The following is a 17,746-nucleotide window of genomic DNA, read 5'->3' as shown; positions in this document are numbered from 1 at the left end:
TCATCCGTTGTGAATCAGCAGTAACTTGATGGCAACTTTTTTTGTGAGGTGAGGTATAATTCCACTGTCTACAGTCAGGCAAGGTGCTGGCAGGCACTACAAGAGCCCTTTCCAGCTTTGTGAAAAAACCTCAACACTGACCTGAAAACCCCCTGCTATTTAGTCCTGGCCCCATTCAGTCTCCAGCAGACTGCCCAGTACATGTTGAATTGTGAGGTGATTGTGTAATGTGGACTAATGTCCTCTGAGGGTGATACTGGCATTACAAAAATCACTTCACCAGTGGTTTGTGAAGTAGGCAGACATTTGTAATTGTGCCTTTATCAAGAAAATGTAACATTACATTGAAATAATACTAACATTATATTAAAATAATATTAACAATGTTCTTGCTTTTTAAATAAAATGTAACCACTAAAGAAACAATACTACACAGTATATTCACATTTAATGAGATCATGTAAGAATTCAATTATCATCTCAAATGCTACCTGGAATTATAATAATCTAACCATGTGGTTAAGAGGGCTGCATATCTGTAGGCATCATGTTGTTAAACGTAGACAAACATTTCATTTAACAAAGATGAATATATTGACAGACTTCAGAAGGACAGTACAATACAATAAACATAATACAATAAATTCATAGGAACAATATGCATTATGATCTTGCTTTGAAAAAATAAATTATAGAGACTGGATGGGCATGTAAAAAAGGTCACACACAATATCAAAGACAAAATGTAAAAAGTTTGCAGGAATCTGAAGAATGATAATGGCAGTGGACATGTCAAGGCCCTCTATCAAAGGGATCAATACCTACCAAACCACAACCCCAGAGCTGACAGAGCCCCAGCACAAGTTTGTTTTTGATCTGCTTAAATGGTCAAATTTCAATTTGCTTTAAAATTACTGGTAGTCCAGGCAGAAGATAGAAATGTAACACAAGAGATTCTAAAATGACCTGCCACATTTGGAAGGCACGGGATGCCTTAAAGATGTTCTCTTGTTTTTATTTTATTTTATTATTATTATTTGTATTTTTTTTTGGAGGGGGGGGGTTGGTTTCTGACTAAGCTTGACCTTTCAGTCCAGACAGTTGTCATACTGATGCGCTAGTGAGGCCACTGGTTGATCCCTGTAGCCAGCATTGCAGCCGTTGTGTGTGCTGATGCGCCAGGGAGGCAAAATAGGCTGATTCCTGGAGCCAGCATTACACTTCAGCCATCAACACCAGGCAGAAGGATATCTACTGTATATCATCAGATGGAAAGAAACGCAAATGGATGGAGATGAAGATGGATCTTATTGCCTTAGTTGGTGCTTATCTTGGCAAAAGCCAAGTTCAAATCAGCATGAAGTTTTAACATCTACTATTATGTAATGGAAATCTTAATCTTGTGGATAGGTTAACCATGTGCTTTTCTCACATTTTAAAGTTTTTTTTTGTCATCCAAACTTCACATTATTGATACTCAATCCAGATTTGTCAACTACAAGTACCCTACATAATGGCTCCTGTCACTTTTTTCATAATTTGTTTCTCTAACTTATACAATATATTTCCTGATGGAAACCACTAATAAGATGGTCTGCAGCAATGCTATCATGCCTGTCAGTGCCATTTCTGTCTGAATGATATACGGAAGATATTTATTCGTCTTCAAAAACCAGGTGTTTTAAAAAATGCAAATTCATCCAACTGAGGAAAATATGCTTAACAAAAAAGGATGTGGTTGTAAATAATGAGCAAATGAAAAAGGAAAATGTCAGGAAAATGTAACCTGATAATCATGCGTCACAAAAAACACCAAAGTTATGCAAGTACTTTCACTTACAGGGTAATGGTAGATAGTTCTGACATCTTGCAAGAATGCTGGTTAGCCCTCTTAGGCTTACAGTAGCATTTCTGAACACAGCTGCTAAATATGACAAGGTTAGCATTTTCAAGATTATACATAAAACTAAAATGAGACCAAACTTATTGACACAATTCGTGCAACAGAAAACATACAGTCAAATCTATTACAATTTCAGCCCAGTAAAAAAAAAAAAAAAACATATTACAGATATAAAGGATTAACTACAAAAAGTAGGGTTTACACAGAAGCTGGTGCTAATATAATACAAAAAAAAAAAAAAAAAAAGATATTTAAGGGCAGTATATTAGTTTATATGCTCTGTGTTGAAAATTAATTTATTTGCATTTTTGATCATTGTGTTAACCCAAATCAATTAATTAAATGGCAAAACTAGTCATGACCATTTCAAACACAAAAGTATTCAAAGGCACTGGTTTTTTGAAAAATATACTGCCCTCTTAAAAGGCATGGCATGAGGAATATAATGCTGTATATTTGTTATGCTGCAAGCTGAAAATACAGGTCAAATAAGCATTTGAGAGGAATTCTCAAGATGTCAGAATTATTCCCCATGATTCAATATAAAATAGGGCATAAGCCCTAAACACTTCAACCCCATTTACATAAGCTAAAATGCGGCTATTTAAATCTATTCCAAGGCGACAAATAATTGATTCCATAATAAATAAGCGGTACAGTATTTTCTAAACTATCATACATCAAAGATGAGAAAAAAATTACCCACAACTTTGTTTTAAGTTCAGTTACTGACTTGAAGCAAGCCATAAAAATAATTGTAGAAATGTATCTTGAAACTCAGAAGCACATTTTAAACATTATGGTGAGCCTCAAAAAGAAAAGACAGCAGTGGAAGTAACAGTGAGACTTTAGTCAAATCACTGCAGTTTAGCGAGATTGGCATTTTACAAATAGGCCAGTATTTTAAAACATATTAAATATAGCCTTTGCAATGTAAGCTGATTTGCAATGCTTCAATTTCTCAAATTGTGAAAAAAAAAAACTTCTATTTCTGTAAATGTAAACAAAAGCAACCTAACCAATATAAAATGCCTTAAATTAAATGCATTCTATATATATATATATATATATATCTATATATATATAATATATATAAAATATTTATATAAAATAGTAAAAGTTTAACAGGGCTTTTTCTCCTTTTGAATAGCTTACAACAGCTCAGCCCCAATGAGTTTCAAGAATGTTTTTAGTAGGGGTGCACAGGGAACCCGTTACTAGCACTCATACTCCTACTCGATCGGAAAACAATACTTGTGCGAATACTCATACTCAGATTTAACTTGGGTGAACTCATCGGAAGTAAGCGACACTAAAATGCATCTGGCTCTGATTTTTATCCAAAAAGTGGCCAAATTGTGGTCTAATGTTTATTAACAAGGATTTGATGGTTTCAAAGTCCTAATGTGTTACTTATATATGGTGAGTTTAAAGTAGAGAGAAAATTTGTTTTTTTTGTGCACAAGACAAGTGTTTTTTTTTTTTGTTTATTCAATTGTTTTGAATTAAAATAACTACTTATAAGAAGAAGAACTTCAGTGACAGACGGACAGTGCCAAAGAAGACAGGAACACACTGCAACAGAACATGTCCAGCACTTTTTAATTTTTTAAAATTTTTTTTAGGATGAGTCTGTTTAACTGTTTTCAAACAAAACAACTATCTGTACTATTTAAAAGAATAATAACTTGTGTGACGATGTTGCAGTAAGGCACTTGTACTAATGATGCAATGTTTTAAAAGTGATTGCTCCTGATTAAGTCATCATTTACCTTTACGAAAACGAATTGCTCCACATGATGTGGATCCAGTGAGGTGCACTGTGGACTAAAAACATAACCTGCTGTACTGAACACGATCTCAGACTGCACACTAGTTGGTGGAGAGGCCATAAATCAGAAGGCAGGTCAGCATGATACCTTTTGTGACCAATATAACATAAGATCACCCTGCTGGATAAGCTCCTTTTCTGACCAGTATGCCTTCACCATGCTTCTAGCAGAAGGGTGGCCATGTTGTGTTGGACTACTGCTTCCACTGCCAAGTGTTGCTGAGATGGAGGATCTCTTTTTGTTCTGTAGAAAATTCAACACAGAGCAGAATGTGCTAGCAGCACTGTGACCACCAATATTGCCACCATCAGTGTCAGACTCAGTATTTGCATCATTGCTCCCTACACCCACACTGTCAATGCTGCAGCCTGTGCCAGCTCCATCTCCTGAATCAGCTTAATCTTCCACAAGTCTAAATCCCCATCGCCTTGGAAATAGCACATTTTCAAGAGCAGTTCCAAAAAGAGTGGCCAGAGCAAAAGTTTTGTCCTGAAATACATACTGTAAATAACCTTTCCAGCTGTGCTTCTAGACAAGGCTGTGGATTGCTGACTGCACTGCATGGCCTTCAACAGCATCAGGAATGCTACTTACATCATCAGCAATGGAAGTAGCCTCCACAGCTCCACTTGTTCTCACAGTGTTTCCCTCTGCTGCAGTGACCTGACAATGGTACCCAAGACATATACCATTGGAATTACCTTAGAAACAGGTTCTTGGTCTATGGACAAAGTGTCAGTGCCTTCCTCAAATGCAGCCAGCACTGTAATCAGGTCACGTGCCAACTCCTACTCACCAGGATAAATCACTGTTGCTGAGCCCAAGTTCATGTTGTTCTCCTTGAATAGCTTGTTTTTCTTCCACCAGCTGGAAGAACATGTAGAAGGTGTAATTCCAGTTTTTTAATATCAGTGATGATAGTGTTGAGCAGGAGATCCTTTGGATAGCAGGTCAGCTACCTGTGACAACATCCAGGGATTTTGTGACGACCAGATGAAAGGTCATAGTTGTACAGTTAGAGCTCCACGACAGTGAAGAATCAGATCTTGTTAGAGGTAGCGAAGAATAAAAGGTGTCCACTACATTCCTGCTTCTGCCACTACTGGCCAGGGTAACTGTGTGAATATGTGCTGATGGTGCTTTGGCGAGACACTGATTATGTTAACAAACCAGTGTACAAGATGCCATGGTTGTGTAAGGAAGTTGTATTGACATGGTTGGGGTCCCTTCCTCTACTCACCCACACAGCTTTTGACTTATCTCTGTAACAAACTTTAAACGTCTCCCAAATCTTGGAGCTTGACAAACTGTTTTAGAGGGCTGAGTGTATAAGCAACTGCTGTTGGTGATTTGGCACTGGCAGCTGCTGGAGCTGGTGTATATGTGGAGGTGTGTAGTCTCCAGGTGCAGGCCTTGCTGGGCGCAGGAGTCAAGGTCATGTGTTTATATTTTTGGCAGTGGAGGATTGACCTGTCCTATGGGCAAGGCTGGAGAATGCTGCAACTGTGCAGATTCACTGTTTGAGTTCCACTCCTCAGCACTACTGTCGGACAAGCCACATTAGTAGTTGTTGCTTTAGCATTCAGCATCTACAATTGCTTCCTCATTATCACTGTGAGTAATCACCAACTGAGTGTTAATTTATTTTTTGCTGGTGGCACACTTAACCACCATCAGGGGACTAACAACCCTTGCTACACACTTTGTAGTAGTGAAAGGTGGTGATGGGGGTAGGGAGAAAGGCCTGTTCAGTGTAGCCCCAACCTGCACTGACCAAGCAAAAATATGCATGTTCAATAAAAAAAAAAAAGACTACAAATCTGAAAGACTTTATATTAAGTATTATTATTTTGCTGTTATTTGGGCATGCTGGGTTTCAACAGTCAAACAGATTAAAAAAAATAAATAAAATCAAAACTGTTCTCCTAAAAGTGACTGGTTTTCAGCAAAAAAGTTAAAATTAAGTTAATTAAAAGCTGAATTATTTATTTAACACACACTTAACTTTGGAAGTGGCTTCTGTCTATAATGCATTACTACTAGTACAGTACTATTAAATCAGGCACGTGATTTAAAAAATAAAATAAAATAAAAAAACACAAAAAAAAATTTCTAATGCACCTATATTAATTTAATTTACCATGTCTTATTACACGATTATATACAAACGCTTTGCTTTTCAAGATGTATAATAAAGCAATTTTTACACCTAAAAATGTGCATTAGGCTTAAACAGCCATTCTAACGAGACAAATACAACATCCCAAAAAAACACAATAAAGACGAGTAGAGTATTATTAAATCAGACACCTGATCTCTTCAATAGAAATCAAAATTTGGTAAGATAAAGACAAACAGTTTTCTTACAAGATTATATATGAAAGCTTTTAGCCACACACAAAATGGCTGTTCTTGTAATACAAAGATCTCCAAAACATGGAGTGGAGTCCAACACAAAGACACATTCAACCCTTTAGAGCCCTTCTGTGGATTCCTGAGAATGTTTACAAAAAATTGAGATTTCACCTATGTTTTATTAAAATAAAAATAACTTAAAAACCAAGAAAAAACTATAATTACAAGTTTTCTTTCTTTTGAACAAGATAAATCAATTATTTCAAATGACACCAGTCTTGACAATTTTTGAAAAGTAGAACCATTTTACTTCTAAAAATATAAGTGGTTGTAAAAAAACTGACTTATAGTTTGTTTTTGTTTTTTTGGATATACGTTTGGCATATCAGCAGTATATTTGTTTTTGCAATATTTCCCTTACTTGAAACGTTGTATTGCATCCAAGTCAATATCCGAGGCCGAAGATATTGATTCAGGATCAATTTCTGAAACGATCTCAAGTGAAATAAACTTTATTTTTTCTCTTGGGCACTGCCATCTTTGTTGTGGTGTACTTCAAAGATAGATAGCTTCAAAGGTTCAAACATGAACATATGTCATTTCCACTTCCAGGTCATAAGTGAATCCCTTCTGTGTATGCAAAAGAGTGTTTTGAGTATGTTGCTCTGATAATGATTACAGCACCACCTGAAAATAGACACAGTGCTGGCTGCCTTCTAGTAATTTGCAGGACGGTCTCTCTGGGGTTTAGAGGGTTAAATAAATTATATACTAAAATAAAAAATAACGATTAGTTGCACAGTCGAGCACATGCACAAATTGAATGACCAGCATTTAAAAAGTCTAAAATCGCCAAGTAAAAGTTACCTTACCCAATATAAATATATATAATTATATAATTTTATAATTTTTAAGTATATTGTAATAAATTACATTCTCTTAGAAAATGTGTTAGGAAATCAATTTTCCAAAGTGAATTTAATCAAATCTCTGAAAAGAGTTTGATTCTGAGCTGAACATTTAGCTTCTCTGACCTCAGAATGATGTGTAGTTCCAATGTGTTAGAGACTGTGTCACACTGGTACCCAGGGTTGCCAGATTTCTGCTGTGTTTATAGCCCAAAGTCACTTTAAAAATAGCCAAATTATTTGTTTTAACTGAAAGCAAGCTTGTTAGCACGCAGGCCTATGCATTAAAAAAAAAAAAAAAAAAAAAAAAAAAAAAAAATCAAAAGCTTTCGTAAGAAAAGATACCAAGTATAAATTTGATAAAAACTACAAGTCTTAGTACAGCTCATCTACACGTCACTATCAACAAATTCGTAGGGAAGGTCTGAAGGGACAAATCAACATTCATACCGGTAATAGCAAAATTATTTGTTAGGACTTATACTTGGAAAAATGACCATACATGTTAAGTGTACTCATTTGTACTCATTATTTGACACACCCCTAGAATTTAATATTGCATAGATCTGTCAGTCTTTCTATTTGAAGTGGCTTGTGTAAGTTTGAGCAAACTTATCCATCTAGAGCAATTTAAATATGGACTAAAGCAATCCACTGCTAAAAGTAATTAGATAGCATTGTATTTCACGCTGTCTTGTAAATGGGGCGAATTCTTTGTTTTTGTTTATCTCGTAGCACTACAGGGCACAATGCTTGCAGCAAGACAATGGCTATTCTTGGATGTATGTTCTTCTTTCACAGAGGCACAGTTGATGAAGATTTTAGTGGAGTGCTGTTTATCAGAACCCGCAGCACCGGCAGTGCAATTAAGCAATGTTATCTTCTTCCCTTAATGGGTAGCATATGGAAAATGATACCTACCTATGATCTATCCCATGTTTCTCCCTTCTTTCCAGCAAGATGCTGATTGGAGGAATGGTGTAAATTAGCCGAATGTATGTTTATGAGTTTATTTTACTGTCGTTTTTCAAGAGTAAATCAGGATGTACAAGTGGAATAATGTGATGGAGATTTATAATAAGGGAAATGTTAAAGCACCTACCCAACAATATTTCATCAAAAGCAAAGTGTTAAAGGCTAAGTAAACTGCTAGTTTTGACAACAACAACAACAACAACAACAACAAACAACACAGAAATGGCTCACAGAAATGTGGTTTTGTCATGCATTCAGGTTTGTCTTTCTGGATAAAGGAAAGCATTGTCTTCTAATTCACAAAGAAAAGTTATGGAAATTGTTCACAAATTAATTGAACAGCTGCTGGGTTACTCCCTATAAACAATTAGCAGTTACATGTTATTCGTTCAAAGTTACAGATCAATCTGCTTGGCTCCACACAACCAGCTGATTATGTATTATACCATTTTTTTAAACTGTCATGTAAAACTGCAAGGATAGTCAAGCACAATAGACAAGCTAATCATTTTTGGTCTGTTTTTTTTCACAGTAAATTGTTTTCTGTTTTTTTTTTCCACCTATGCTTGCTAAATAAAATTTCTTGAAAAAGCACTGCCATCAGTGCTAATGTTTCAGAAATAACTTGAATAGATGGAAATACTTTTTCATCAGACTACAGGACTACAGTCATTTATGTATTAACTAGTAAATACAGACATTATCCGATTTTTAACTATAAAATGAAAATGTTGAAGGAGGTTATGTAACGTCCGAAACAGTGGACACCAAAAAATTATTATTTTCATATACCGGCAGTGCATGTCCAGACTGTCTATGCTACTTTCCAACCAGCTTGCTCATCAATGTAGTATTAATAAGATCGATAAAGTTGAACTTCCTCAATCAATCAAAAAAATACTTAGTTTTATTGGGATGATGTTCTCCTAGTTTTTGAAACTTTCATTTTAACCAGTTATAAGTAAAAAACTAAGCTGAGGCGAATATTCAATTGTTAAAGTTGTTACTGCTGTTAAGTCATTTTTATACTGTAAATATGGTTTGTATGTGTCAAATCATTTCCAGAGCCCTGTACTCATTTGCAATGCATTACACTGTACAGTAGATTATTTCATTACTTTCCCTCCAGAAATAATTTTTTTCCCCCGTATACCTAAAAGCAATTCTAAAATTGTAACGTGATTTTACTTAAGAAAACAGTATCTTCAGAAGGTCAGAGGGATCAGATTCCTATATGTACAGTCGACTTGTAAATGTATGGGCTCGGGACCGGTGTGAGGTCATGCACATAATCATAGTGAGGGAATACAATGACAATAGGTCTATATGTATGTTTACATGTATATATGACGCGTTTTGATCAGATTCATAACTTTATGTTTCCCTTGAATTTTATTACAAATACTTAAAATAGTGATCAAGTTCAGACTGCAACAAATCCAATTGCCCAATGTACTGTCAGTGACACAATCAGAAACTGCAAGGCTGTCATAGGAATCTCTTAAGAAGTCTTTCAGATTTATACAGGGAGAAAAAGTATTATTTCAGTGCAGGGATCCATTTTGGCACTATGCAGCACTGTCCATGTGTACTGCTCATTCTACAATGCACATATATTTATCTTTGTTACTGGGAGGTAGCAGATGCAGAAAGCTGGCCAATTTTAATCTTGCAACACAAGAAACACCTTGAGATGCTATTATTTAAAAAAAAGTTCAAATAAAATACTGTAATAATAATAATAATAATAATAATAATAATAATAATAATAATAATAATAATAACAGTTATTCTTTCTGAAAAATAAAATCCTTGGTATTTTAAATTTGACTGAAGCTGTATGCATTCCTTTTGCCAAAAACACAAAATGTAATGATTCATTTTATTATGTTAAAAAAACATTTATCTTTTGAGGAATGTATCACCTCAACATGCAGGTTAATTCTTTTTGGCATATAGTAGGGTTACGATACAGTATCCAAGTGTTCATTACATGCATGCACTCAGATCATGTGTTTATAATTAATTATACATAATGTACATTTCAGGCCAATATTAAACAGACATAGAAAACAATGAAACACATGTTTTAAATAATCAAACTATTATTTTACAGACAGACAAACTGTGGCGTTTTTCCACTTCAAAACATATAGAAACATGCAATAACATTAAAATGAGAGCTCAAATTATGTTCTAAAATTTGTTAAAATTTGCCATGCAAAGCCTGTTGATGAAATATTAGCAAATAAATATGTGGTGTTTTAGAAATGATGAAGACTGCAGATTGTATTTCCAAATGTTTATACTTTTTGCTCATCAATTTATAATTTAATAATCATAAAAGTAATAATATTATCATTTTCACTGGTTATATTTTGGGATATACATACTGTTTAATGCAACGTTCTCCCATATTTTTAGCTTTGGCAGCATACAAGGTGAATAATGGGTACATGTCTGTTTCATGAGTTGATTCAAATTATACTCTAGGCTTAAAACAATACATATTCATGTGAATACATATACATATATATAAAATTCAAAGTAAAAAATGTTAAAGGTTTTTACAGAATGTATGCATGAGTGTTTGAAGTTGTGGATAAAGAAATTTATCCTGCAATATTCAGAAGTATTTTTACAACAGAGACAGATACTCTTGTATGCACATCTAGGTCCAGATTTTTGAAATCCTAAAAACAGTTTTGATGAACAACACTCCACTTTCATAAATCACATACATAAGCTATTATATCATACACACATGTAAAACGGCAAAACAACATTGCACATTCCTATAAAACTATACACATGGAAAAACATTTTGATACAGTTTGATATTTATATATGGTAACTGCTGTAAAGATAATAAACTTAAAGTAGTAATAAGTATATCCTTTTTCCAGATTACCAATACCCATTGCAGGTACTGTGAGCAGATGTTGGCCTCGTTTACTAAAATGAAATTCACTTAGTGAAAATAAAACATTTATTTCACTAATCTTCACAGTACCTAACTCCTCAAATTCACAAACCCAGTACATCAGATTTGCTGCATGCAATTTTTTCACCTCTATTTAACTGAGGCGAAATATACATCATTAGCAGTAGGAACAACATTTTCGAAAGGGCCAAACTTATGATTGCAAAGGGCCAAACTTATGATTGCAATATTTACAATGGAAGAATCAGAAGTTTTAAATATATATATATATCTATATTATATATATATATTATATATATATCTATAATATATATTATATATATATATATATATATATATATATATATATGTATTTGGTTCAGAAAGTATAAGGCTAACAGGATGGGGGAAAAGGAAAAATGGTCACAAGCAACAGTAATGCTGTGTTTTGTGTGAAAAGAAACAAGACTATTTGAAAAGAGGGTAAGATATTAAATATTCAACAAAAAAAAAAGCAGCAGCACTGTCGTACAAACAAGGACGGCAACTGGCGAGGCACTGCTTAAATTTATTATCACTTTCTACTGTTCATGGTTTGGGACGATTAGACACTTCAATTAAGTCACAGGAAAGTATATAAATGCCACACAGGGAATGAAAAGTAAAATCACACCTCAAAAGAAGCCATTGCAAACTAACCAACCTGGTGACAACAGAGCCATCTACTTAAAATTAAATATGTTTTTACTAGTTTTGTTGCAGAACTGTTTGTGTTGTCTGAATTGCGACTGTTTTCACTTTAAACACGTTTTATTTTATTTTTAATTAGTGTTACAATAACTGGAGTATTTAATAATTAAAAGAAGCAAAGCATTGCCTGTTGGCAGACTCTTTTGTTATAGTGGGGACTGAAGATTACTCCAAAATATAAGTCAAGGCAAGACCTAAGGAAATTCATTATAATATTATTATAAATCTGTTTGGAAAAATCCTGCTTTTTGATTGGTTAGCTGCATTCTATCAGCCATACTTTAATCCCACACAACCTTTCAATTCAGACGCATTACCAAAAGCTTTGAATTTAAATTTGTAAGCCATTATTCTATAACATTTAATATTTGTAAATTATCATTAATTAAAACAATAAATAATATGACAGTCAAACCCACAATCAAATATTGATCTTATCAGTGTCAGTAATTAACTTTACTTTAAAAGAAAAGCAGCACAGTGGAATAACAGAAACTGAACTAAATCAACTTGAACTTGAACAAAAAAAAGAAAAAAAAAACACAATAAAAGCTTCCAAATGGTCTGTGAACATCATACAAAACTGGCTTAAGGAAAAAGGTAAACCTGTTCCCTTTCAATTCGAAGACGCCCACCACTCATGGGATATTCCTGCCCTTCGTGTAGTTATTACTGAGCTCTTTATACCAGAGCTGCCGATAGGCCCCTTCCTGTGATGCCGCACTCGTTCCTGCCTACCGAGGGAATAAAACCGTCACTGGCAGGAAGATCCTCCTCTTTTTCCCTCTAAAGATAGTAGGGTAAAACCTCTATGTCTAGCTGTGTGTGGATAAGGAAAGAGCTTTGCGAGTCGAATTGAGTCTTGTTGTATTTCCCTTGCATTCATGCTGAAAGCCAGCTTGCCGCTTTCCTGGAATCAAAGACTTAAAAGACCGAGTCCTTTCTGTCTTTCAGCGGCTTCCTCACTTGAGTGGTAGGCCACTCTTTTTTTTATCTGTCTGTCATACGTGAGTGACTTCCTGTGCAGTCATCCGTGTCTTTTCTTCTTGAGAGTACACATGTCCTCCTCAGGGCTAGGTCTTGCCATATCCCTGCTGTCGAGTGACCTCCCAGCCACGCTCTCCTCCACGGGGCTAGGCCTTGCCGAATCCTCGCTGTCGAGTAGACCCTGTCGGCTACACAGGCCCACCAACTCAGTGAGTCGGGCCTTGTAAACAGTGTACTCTTTCTTCCTTTACCTACAGTACATGTGTCCTACTCGGGGCTAGGCCTTGCCATATCCCTGCTGTTGAGTGACCTCCCAGCCGCGCTCTCCTCCACGGGGCTAGGCCTTGCCGAATCCCTGCTGTCGAGTAGATCCTGCCGGCTGCACAGGCCCGCCACCTCGGTAAGTCGGGCCTTGTAAACAGTGTACCCTCTCTCTCTCTCCTTGCTTTCTCCTGTAAGTACACGTGTCCTCCTTGGGGCTAGGTTTTGCCGTACCCCTGTTGTGGAGTGACTTTCCTAGCCACGCTCTCCTCCACAGGGCTAGGCCTTACCATATCCCCGCTGTTGAGTAGACCCTGCTGGCCGCACAGGCCCGTCACCTCGGTGAGTCAGGCCTTGTATACAAACAGTTTTGCTGCGATACCACAGAACACGCATAGCCCATGATACTATTATCTCAGAGCACAGGTGCTTAGTATAAGCGACATGGTGCCCAGCGCCTCAGTCGTAGTGCACAGCAACGCTGCACGATACGCAATGCACTTAGTGCCCTCAGTACTCGGTGTGTGCGGTGCTCAGTTCGCACAGTGCACGTGTGCACACGTGCTGATACCTCTACCACTCTAGTGCGATTATGCGCGGTATGCATTTCACAGGTGACGGAGCTTCTTTCTCCTCAGAGATGCAAGTGGGTGAGACCCTTGCGAAGGGAGAGCCTGGTTCTGAGAGTGTCTCAGAGGCCAGTACCACCCCGCTGTCCAGCTCCATTTTGGCACTCATGCGATGTGCTGCAGCTTTCCTGCAGGTCCCCTGGACGCCAGCAGCTGAACCACACCGGTCCATTTTCTGGATGCATGCGCTGGTTCCCAGCCCCGAGAGGTTCCCGGTACACTCCTCCTGGTAACACTCGGCCTCAGGGCCCAGTGTGCTCAAGCAGGCCACATCGCTCACCTCCTTGGAAGGCGCAGATAAGCTTGGCCTGGTGGAATTCCCCCTGGTAACTCCGCCATCGCGGCTCTGGTTAAGGCCCCGCCAGTGGGTGGTCTTATTAGAGACCCGGCGTGCCTGAACCCCCATTGCAGGGTGACAGAGACACATTTGAAGAGAGCATATGCAGCAGAAGCGCAGGCAACCCTGAAGGTTGGAGGCCTCAGACTCCTTTTCGGCACAACAGCTGCAGTACTAGCACGCTTGCACCTCAGACTCCTGGGTGCAAAATGCAAAATGCCACCATGCAAAATGTCAATGCACTTCAGTTTCACTTGGGACCTCCTCCCTTTCGAGGTGTCACAAACACTTTCGTGACAGACCCTCTGTAAGCCTCGGTACTTCAGAAAGAAGTGGCTGCCTTGCTGTGCAAGCGAGCCATTCGTCTTGTAGACCCCATCTCCCATGGAGAGGGGTACTACTCAAGGTACTCAAGAAAGATGCCAGCTTTCGCCCCATCTTAGACCTGAGGCTCCTAAACGGGTTCTTAAAAGAAAGGATGTTCCAAATGCTGATAAACCGTCACATCCTCCAGTTTGTCCGGCCGGGCGACTGGTTCACCACTGTTGACTTAAGGGAAGCATACTTTCATGTTCCCATTCATCCAGAGCACAGAAAGTACCTGCGCTTTTCTATCTCTGTGTACATTCTCAAAGTGCATGGACGCTATCCTGGCTCCCCTGCCATGATTTGTTCCCAATCGCGAGAGGGAGCGCTGGTCAACACGGCGGTTGTGATGGAGCATCTGGTCAGGCTGGGCCTCACAATAATTGATGCAAAGAGTCAGCTTACACCAATGGAGTGAACCATGTACCTGGGGCTCCGGCTGGACTCCACTACGATGCACGCATACCTGTCAGGCGACAGGGTTGCAGCTATACAGGGGTGCCTGCTTTCCCGCTCAGTCTTCCTCGATCTTCTCAGTCAGACGAAAGGCTCTCTTTGGCACCCGGAACCGGGCAGGTTCCAGCTATGGGTCTGAAAGGGACCACTGGCTAGCCCTAGGGCTATCAGACGCGGTTGTGGAAAAGATTCAGAGAGCTAGAGCAGACTCCACTAGGTCCTTGTATACCTGTAAGTGGAAGTATTTTCAAACTTGGTGTCTGGCTGGGAACCATGACCCCATTACTTGCCCTATGCCAGTTATCTTGCAGTTTCTGCAAGAACTGCTTGATGCCATTACTTGCCCTATTACAGTTTCTGCAAGAATTGCTTTATGCTGGAAGATTGCCTTCCACCTTGAAGGTGTATTTAGTGGCTATCTCTGCTTTCCATGCCCTTGTAGATTCTATGTCTCCAGGTGCTCATTTTTTGGCTACCCGTTTGATATTTACTGTTATTGAACATATATTTTTGATTTGCTGTCACGTTGGGCCTTATAACGCCCGTAATGTAATAGTTGACATTGCACACAAACTGGACACTAATGGAAAAAGAATGCTTGCGATTTCTGTAAGCAGGGTCATCCTTTGATGGTGGGGAGATGAGTACCTATGTGTAATCTGTTGCACAAATCGCCTCAGGGAATCCACTTAAGTTAAAAGTGTTGTTTGGCTTCTTGTAGTTGTTAGTCAGTGTGTGAAAAACACACACACACATATATATATATATATATATATATATATATATATATATATATATATATATATATATATATATATATATATGTTCTGTGGAGGAGTAGCACCCTTGAAAACAAAAGTTGAATTATGCCAGGAAATTGCCCACTATCCATTTACAAGTTACTAGCTGCATAGAATCAGAGTGCTGCTGCCACTTTGGTTTCCAGTGACACAGCATGGCTTCTTTTAGTTTGGCATTGTAAATCCTCTGTAATTCTTGAAATATATCTAAAATCAATTCTCTGTTAGTCTGCAGTTAGCTGTTATTTCATTGTCTGGGAAATCAAAAGTGCTTATTCTAGATAAGAAAATACCCCTGGCCAAGGTGCACAGTGCTGGCGCTGTTTTAGTAGCTGACGTCTTCACACTGACGAATCGCACAAAATTCATACATATGTGAAACCTCATTGAAACAAATGTTGACAGCTATTAGTGAATAAGGTTAATGTTAAATGTCTGTTTAATTCGACCAGAAAAAAACAAAAAACGATGTGAAACTGTGTAGAAAACATTTAGTAAAGGAGGCCCTTATGTACCAATTCTGAAATTACATACAGTATTTTCAGTTTTCTCATGTGCATGTTTCATTGTATTGTCCTGAAACAATTAAATATTGTAAAGCTCATACTTACAAGTACATGCTGGATTCATTGCCTCCAATGTCAGGCGATTGTAGTTTTTGCACAAGGATAATTATAATTCCAATAAAGAGAACAAAGTTTATCTAGAAAGAAATGCATTTAAAGTCATCAGTTGTTGTCTGGTCATTTTAATTGTTTTCATGTAAACTATATAAAGATAACGCTGTTGTTCCCTTAAAACAGATTACCATAGTAAAAGCATAGGAAAGTGTAATAAGCATGTTCAAATACTGGTAAGTATTGTAAATCCCAGAGAGGATTGGAAAGCATATAAAATAAATAAATAGTAATAATCATAGTGTAACCACTGGAAAAACATCAGAAAACTGCACAATTCCAAAACAAATTTACAATAGTAAACTATTATAAAAATCTAAGACAAAATGACAAAATCTACATTTATGTTTTTGTAGACTCTAAAGAGAATATAAACACAGCTACAACAGCTACTGTGTTAAGTAATTCAGTTATGTTGTTTTTTTTTTTCTATCACTAGCAGTAGAAAGTTACCAAAAATAAATAACCAACTAAGCTTTACTCAAAACCTCATACAAAACTATTTTATTCTGCAGATAAGTGAACATTAATTATATTTAATGATTATATAGGAATTAATTTAATTATATTTAATAATTATATTTTTTTTACTTTCCTTTTTTCTTAAATTCCTTACCATAATTGAAGCAACAACAGGTCCTTTAATCACCCACCACAAAGCAGTGCTCTCATTCGTATCCCAGCACCTTTAAAAGAAAGAAACTGTGTGGGTCATGGAATATAGTTTAAATATCTTTTTGAACTACACTAAACTGTTACAGAGCCCATAACTATGTTTCCAAGTGTGTGTGGGTTCATAAGCCCCCCCATAACTTTTTTAAAGTTCACAAAACAATATATATATGCAACTAACAACAATGCAACTAATTATTTATGAAGTTATTTAAATTAATATATAGGGAGACCATACTTTAAAAAGTTAAAATAAATAAATAGATACATTTTACACATATAATTAAATTCATGAAATTCTACCCTTTATATAGAAATATTTACAATGTATAAATAAATAAGCTCACTATGAGAAACAATATTATTAACCTATAAGTGGTGGAGGTTCCTTTTCCTACCAAAAAATCATAACAGGTTTTTTTTTTGCTGTCAGTAACAGAGTCAAAATTAGCTGAGTTTGGGATTTATTGATATTAAGGTCCTCAATAAGACCTAACAAGGGGACTTATTTAAAGGTATATTTAATATAGAAGCTATATGATGAAACATTGTATCCCAATATAAACATAATTTCTTGCAAGTCCAAAGCATGTTTAGCATTGATTCATGTTCTTCACTGCATCTCCAACAAGTGGAGAATAGAATAGTTCATTTATATAATTTCTCTGGACTATAATAGGTTATGTTTATGGTTTTGAATTGAATTGTTCTTAATTTTGCATTAACTGGTGAATTGTTAATACTTCCACAGATACTTTACCATAAAAGCATACATTTTAGATGCAGTATGCATATTGTTTTTGTTCTCAGTCATAAATTGCTCTAATGTTATAACCCTAGGACAGTTACATTTTGTGCTTATTTATTTAGTTAATCCAACTTTAATATGATGGTAAGTTCTATAAGTTTTTACTG

General features: G+C 36.7%; 1 protein-coding gene across 5 annotated transcripts in view; it reads right to left on the bottom strand.

Annotated features, from left to right (window-relative positions):
* LOC121313374 (pituitary adenylate cyclase-activating polypeptide type I receptor-like) overlaps nt 1–17,746 on the bottom strand; it is a 94,139-nt gene that overhangs the window by 13,486 nt on the left and 62,907 nt on the right. For 3 of the 5 annotated variants that reach the window (XM_041245815.1, XM_041245819.1, XM_041245816.1), the window contains exons 10-12: nt 16,776–16,845; nt 16,094–16,185; nt 1,841–1,924 (exon numbers count right to left, since the gene is read on the bottom strand). In XM_041245815.1, the coding sequence (XP_041101749.1) occupies nt 1,841–1,924; nt 16,094–16,185; nt 16,776–16,845 (246 nt within the window). The remainder of the gene's footprint in view (nt 1–1,840; nt 1,925–16,093; nt 16,186–16,775; nt 16,846–17,746) is intronic. The other 2 variants (XM_041245817.1, XM_041245818.1) reach the window with 1 other exon arrangement.

The sequence above is a fragment of the Polyodon spathula genome, chromosome 3 (assembly GCF_017654505.1).
Source record: "Polyodon spathula isolate WHYD16114869_AA chromosome 3, ASM1765450v1, whole genome shotgun sequence".
NCBI classification, from domain to species: Eukaryota; Metazoa; Chordata; class Actinopteri; order Acipenseriformes; family Polyodontidae; genus Polyodon; species Polyodon spathula.
The sequence above is the reverse complement of the archived record's forward strand: the minus strand, read 5'-3'. Positions and strand labels throughout refer to the sequence as shown.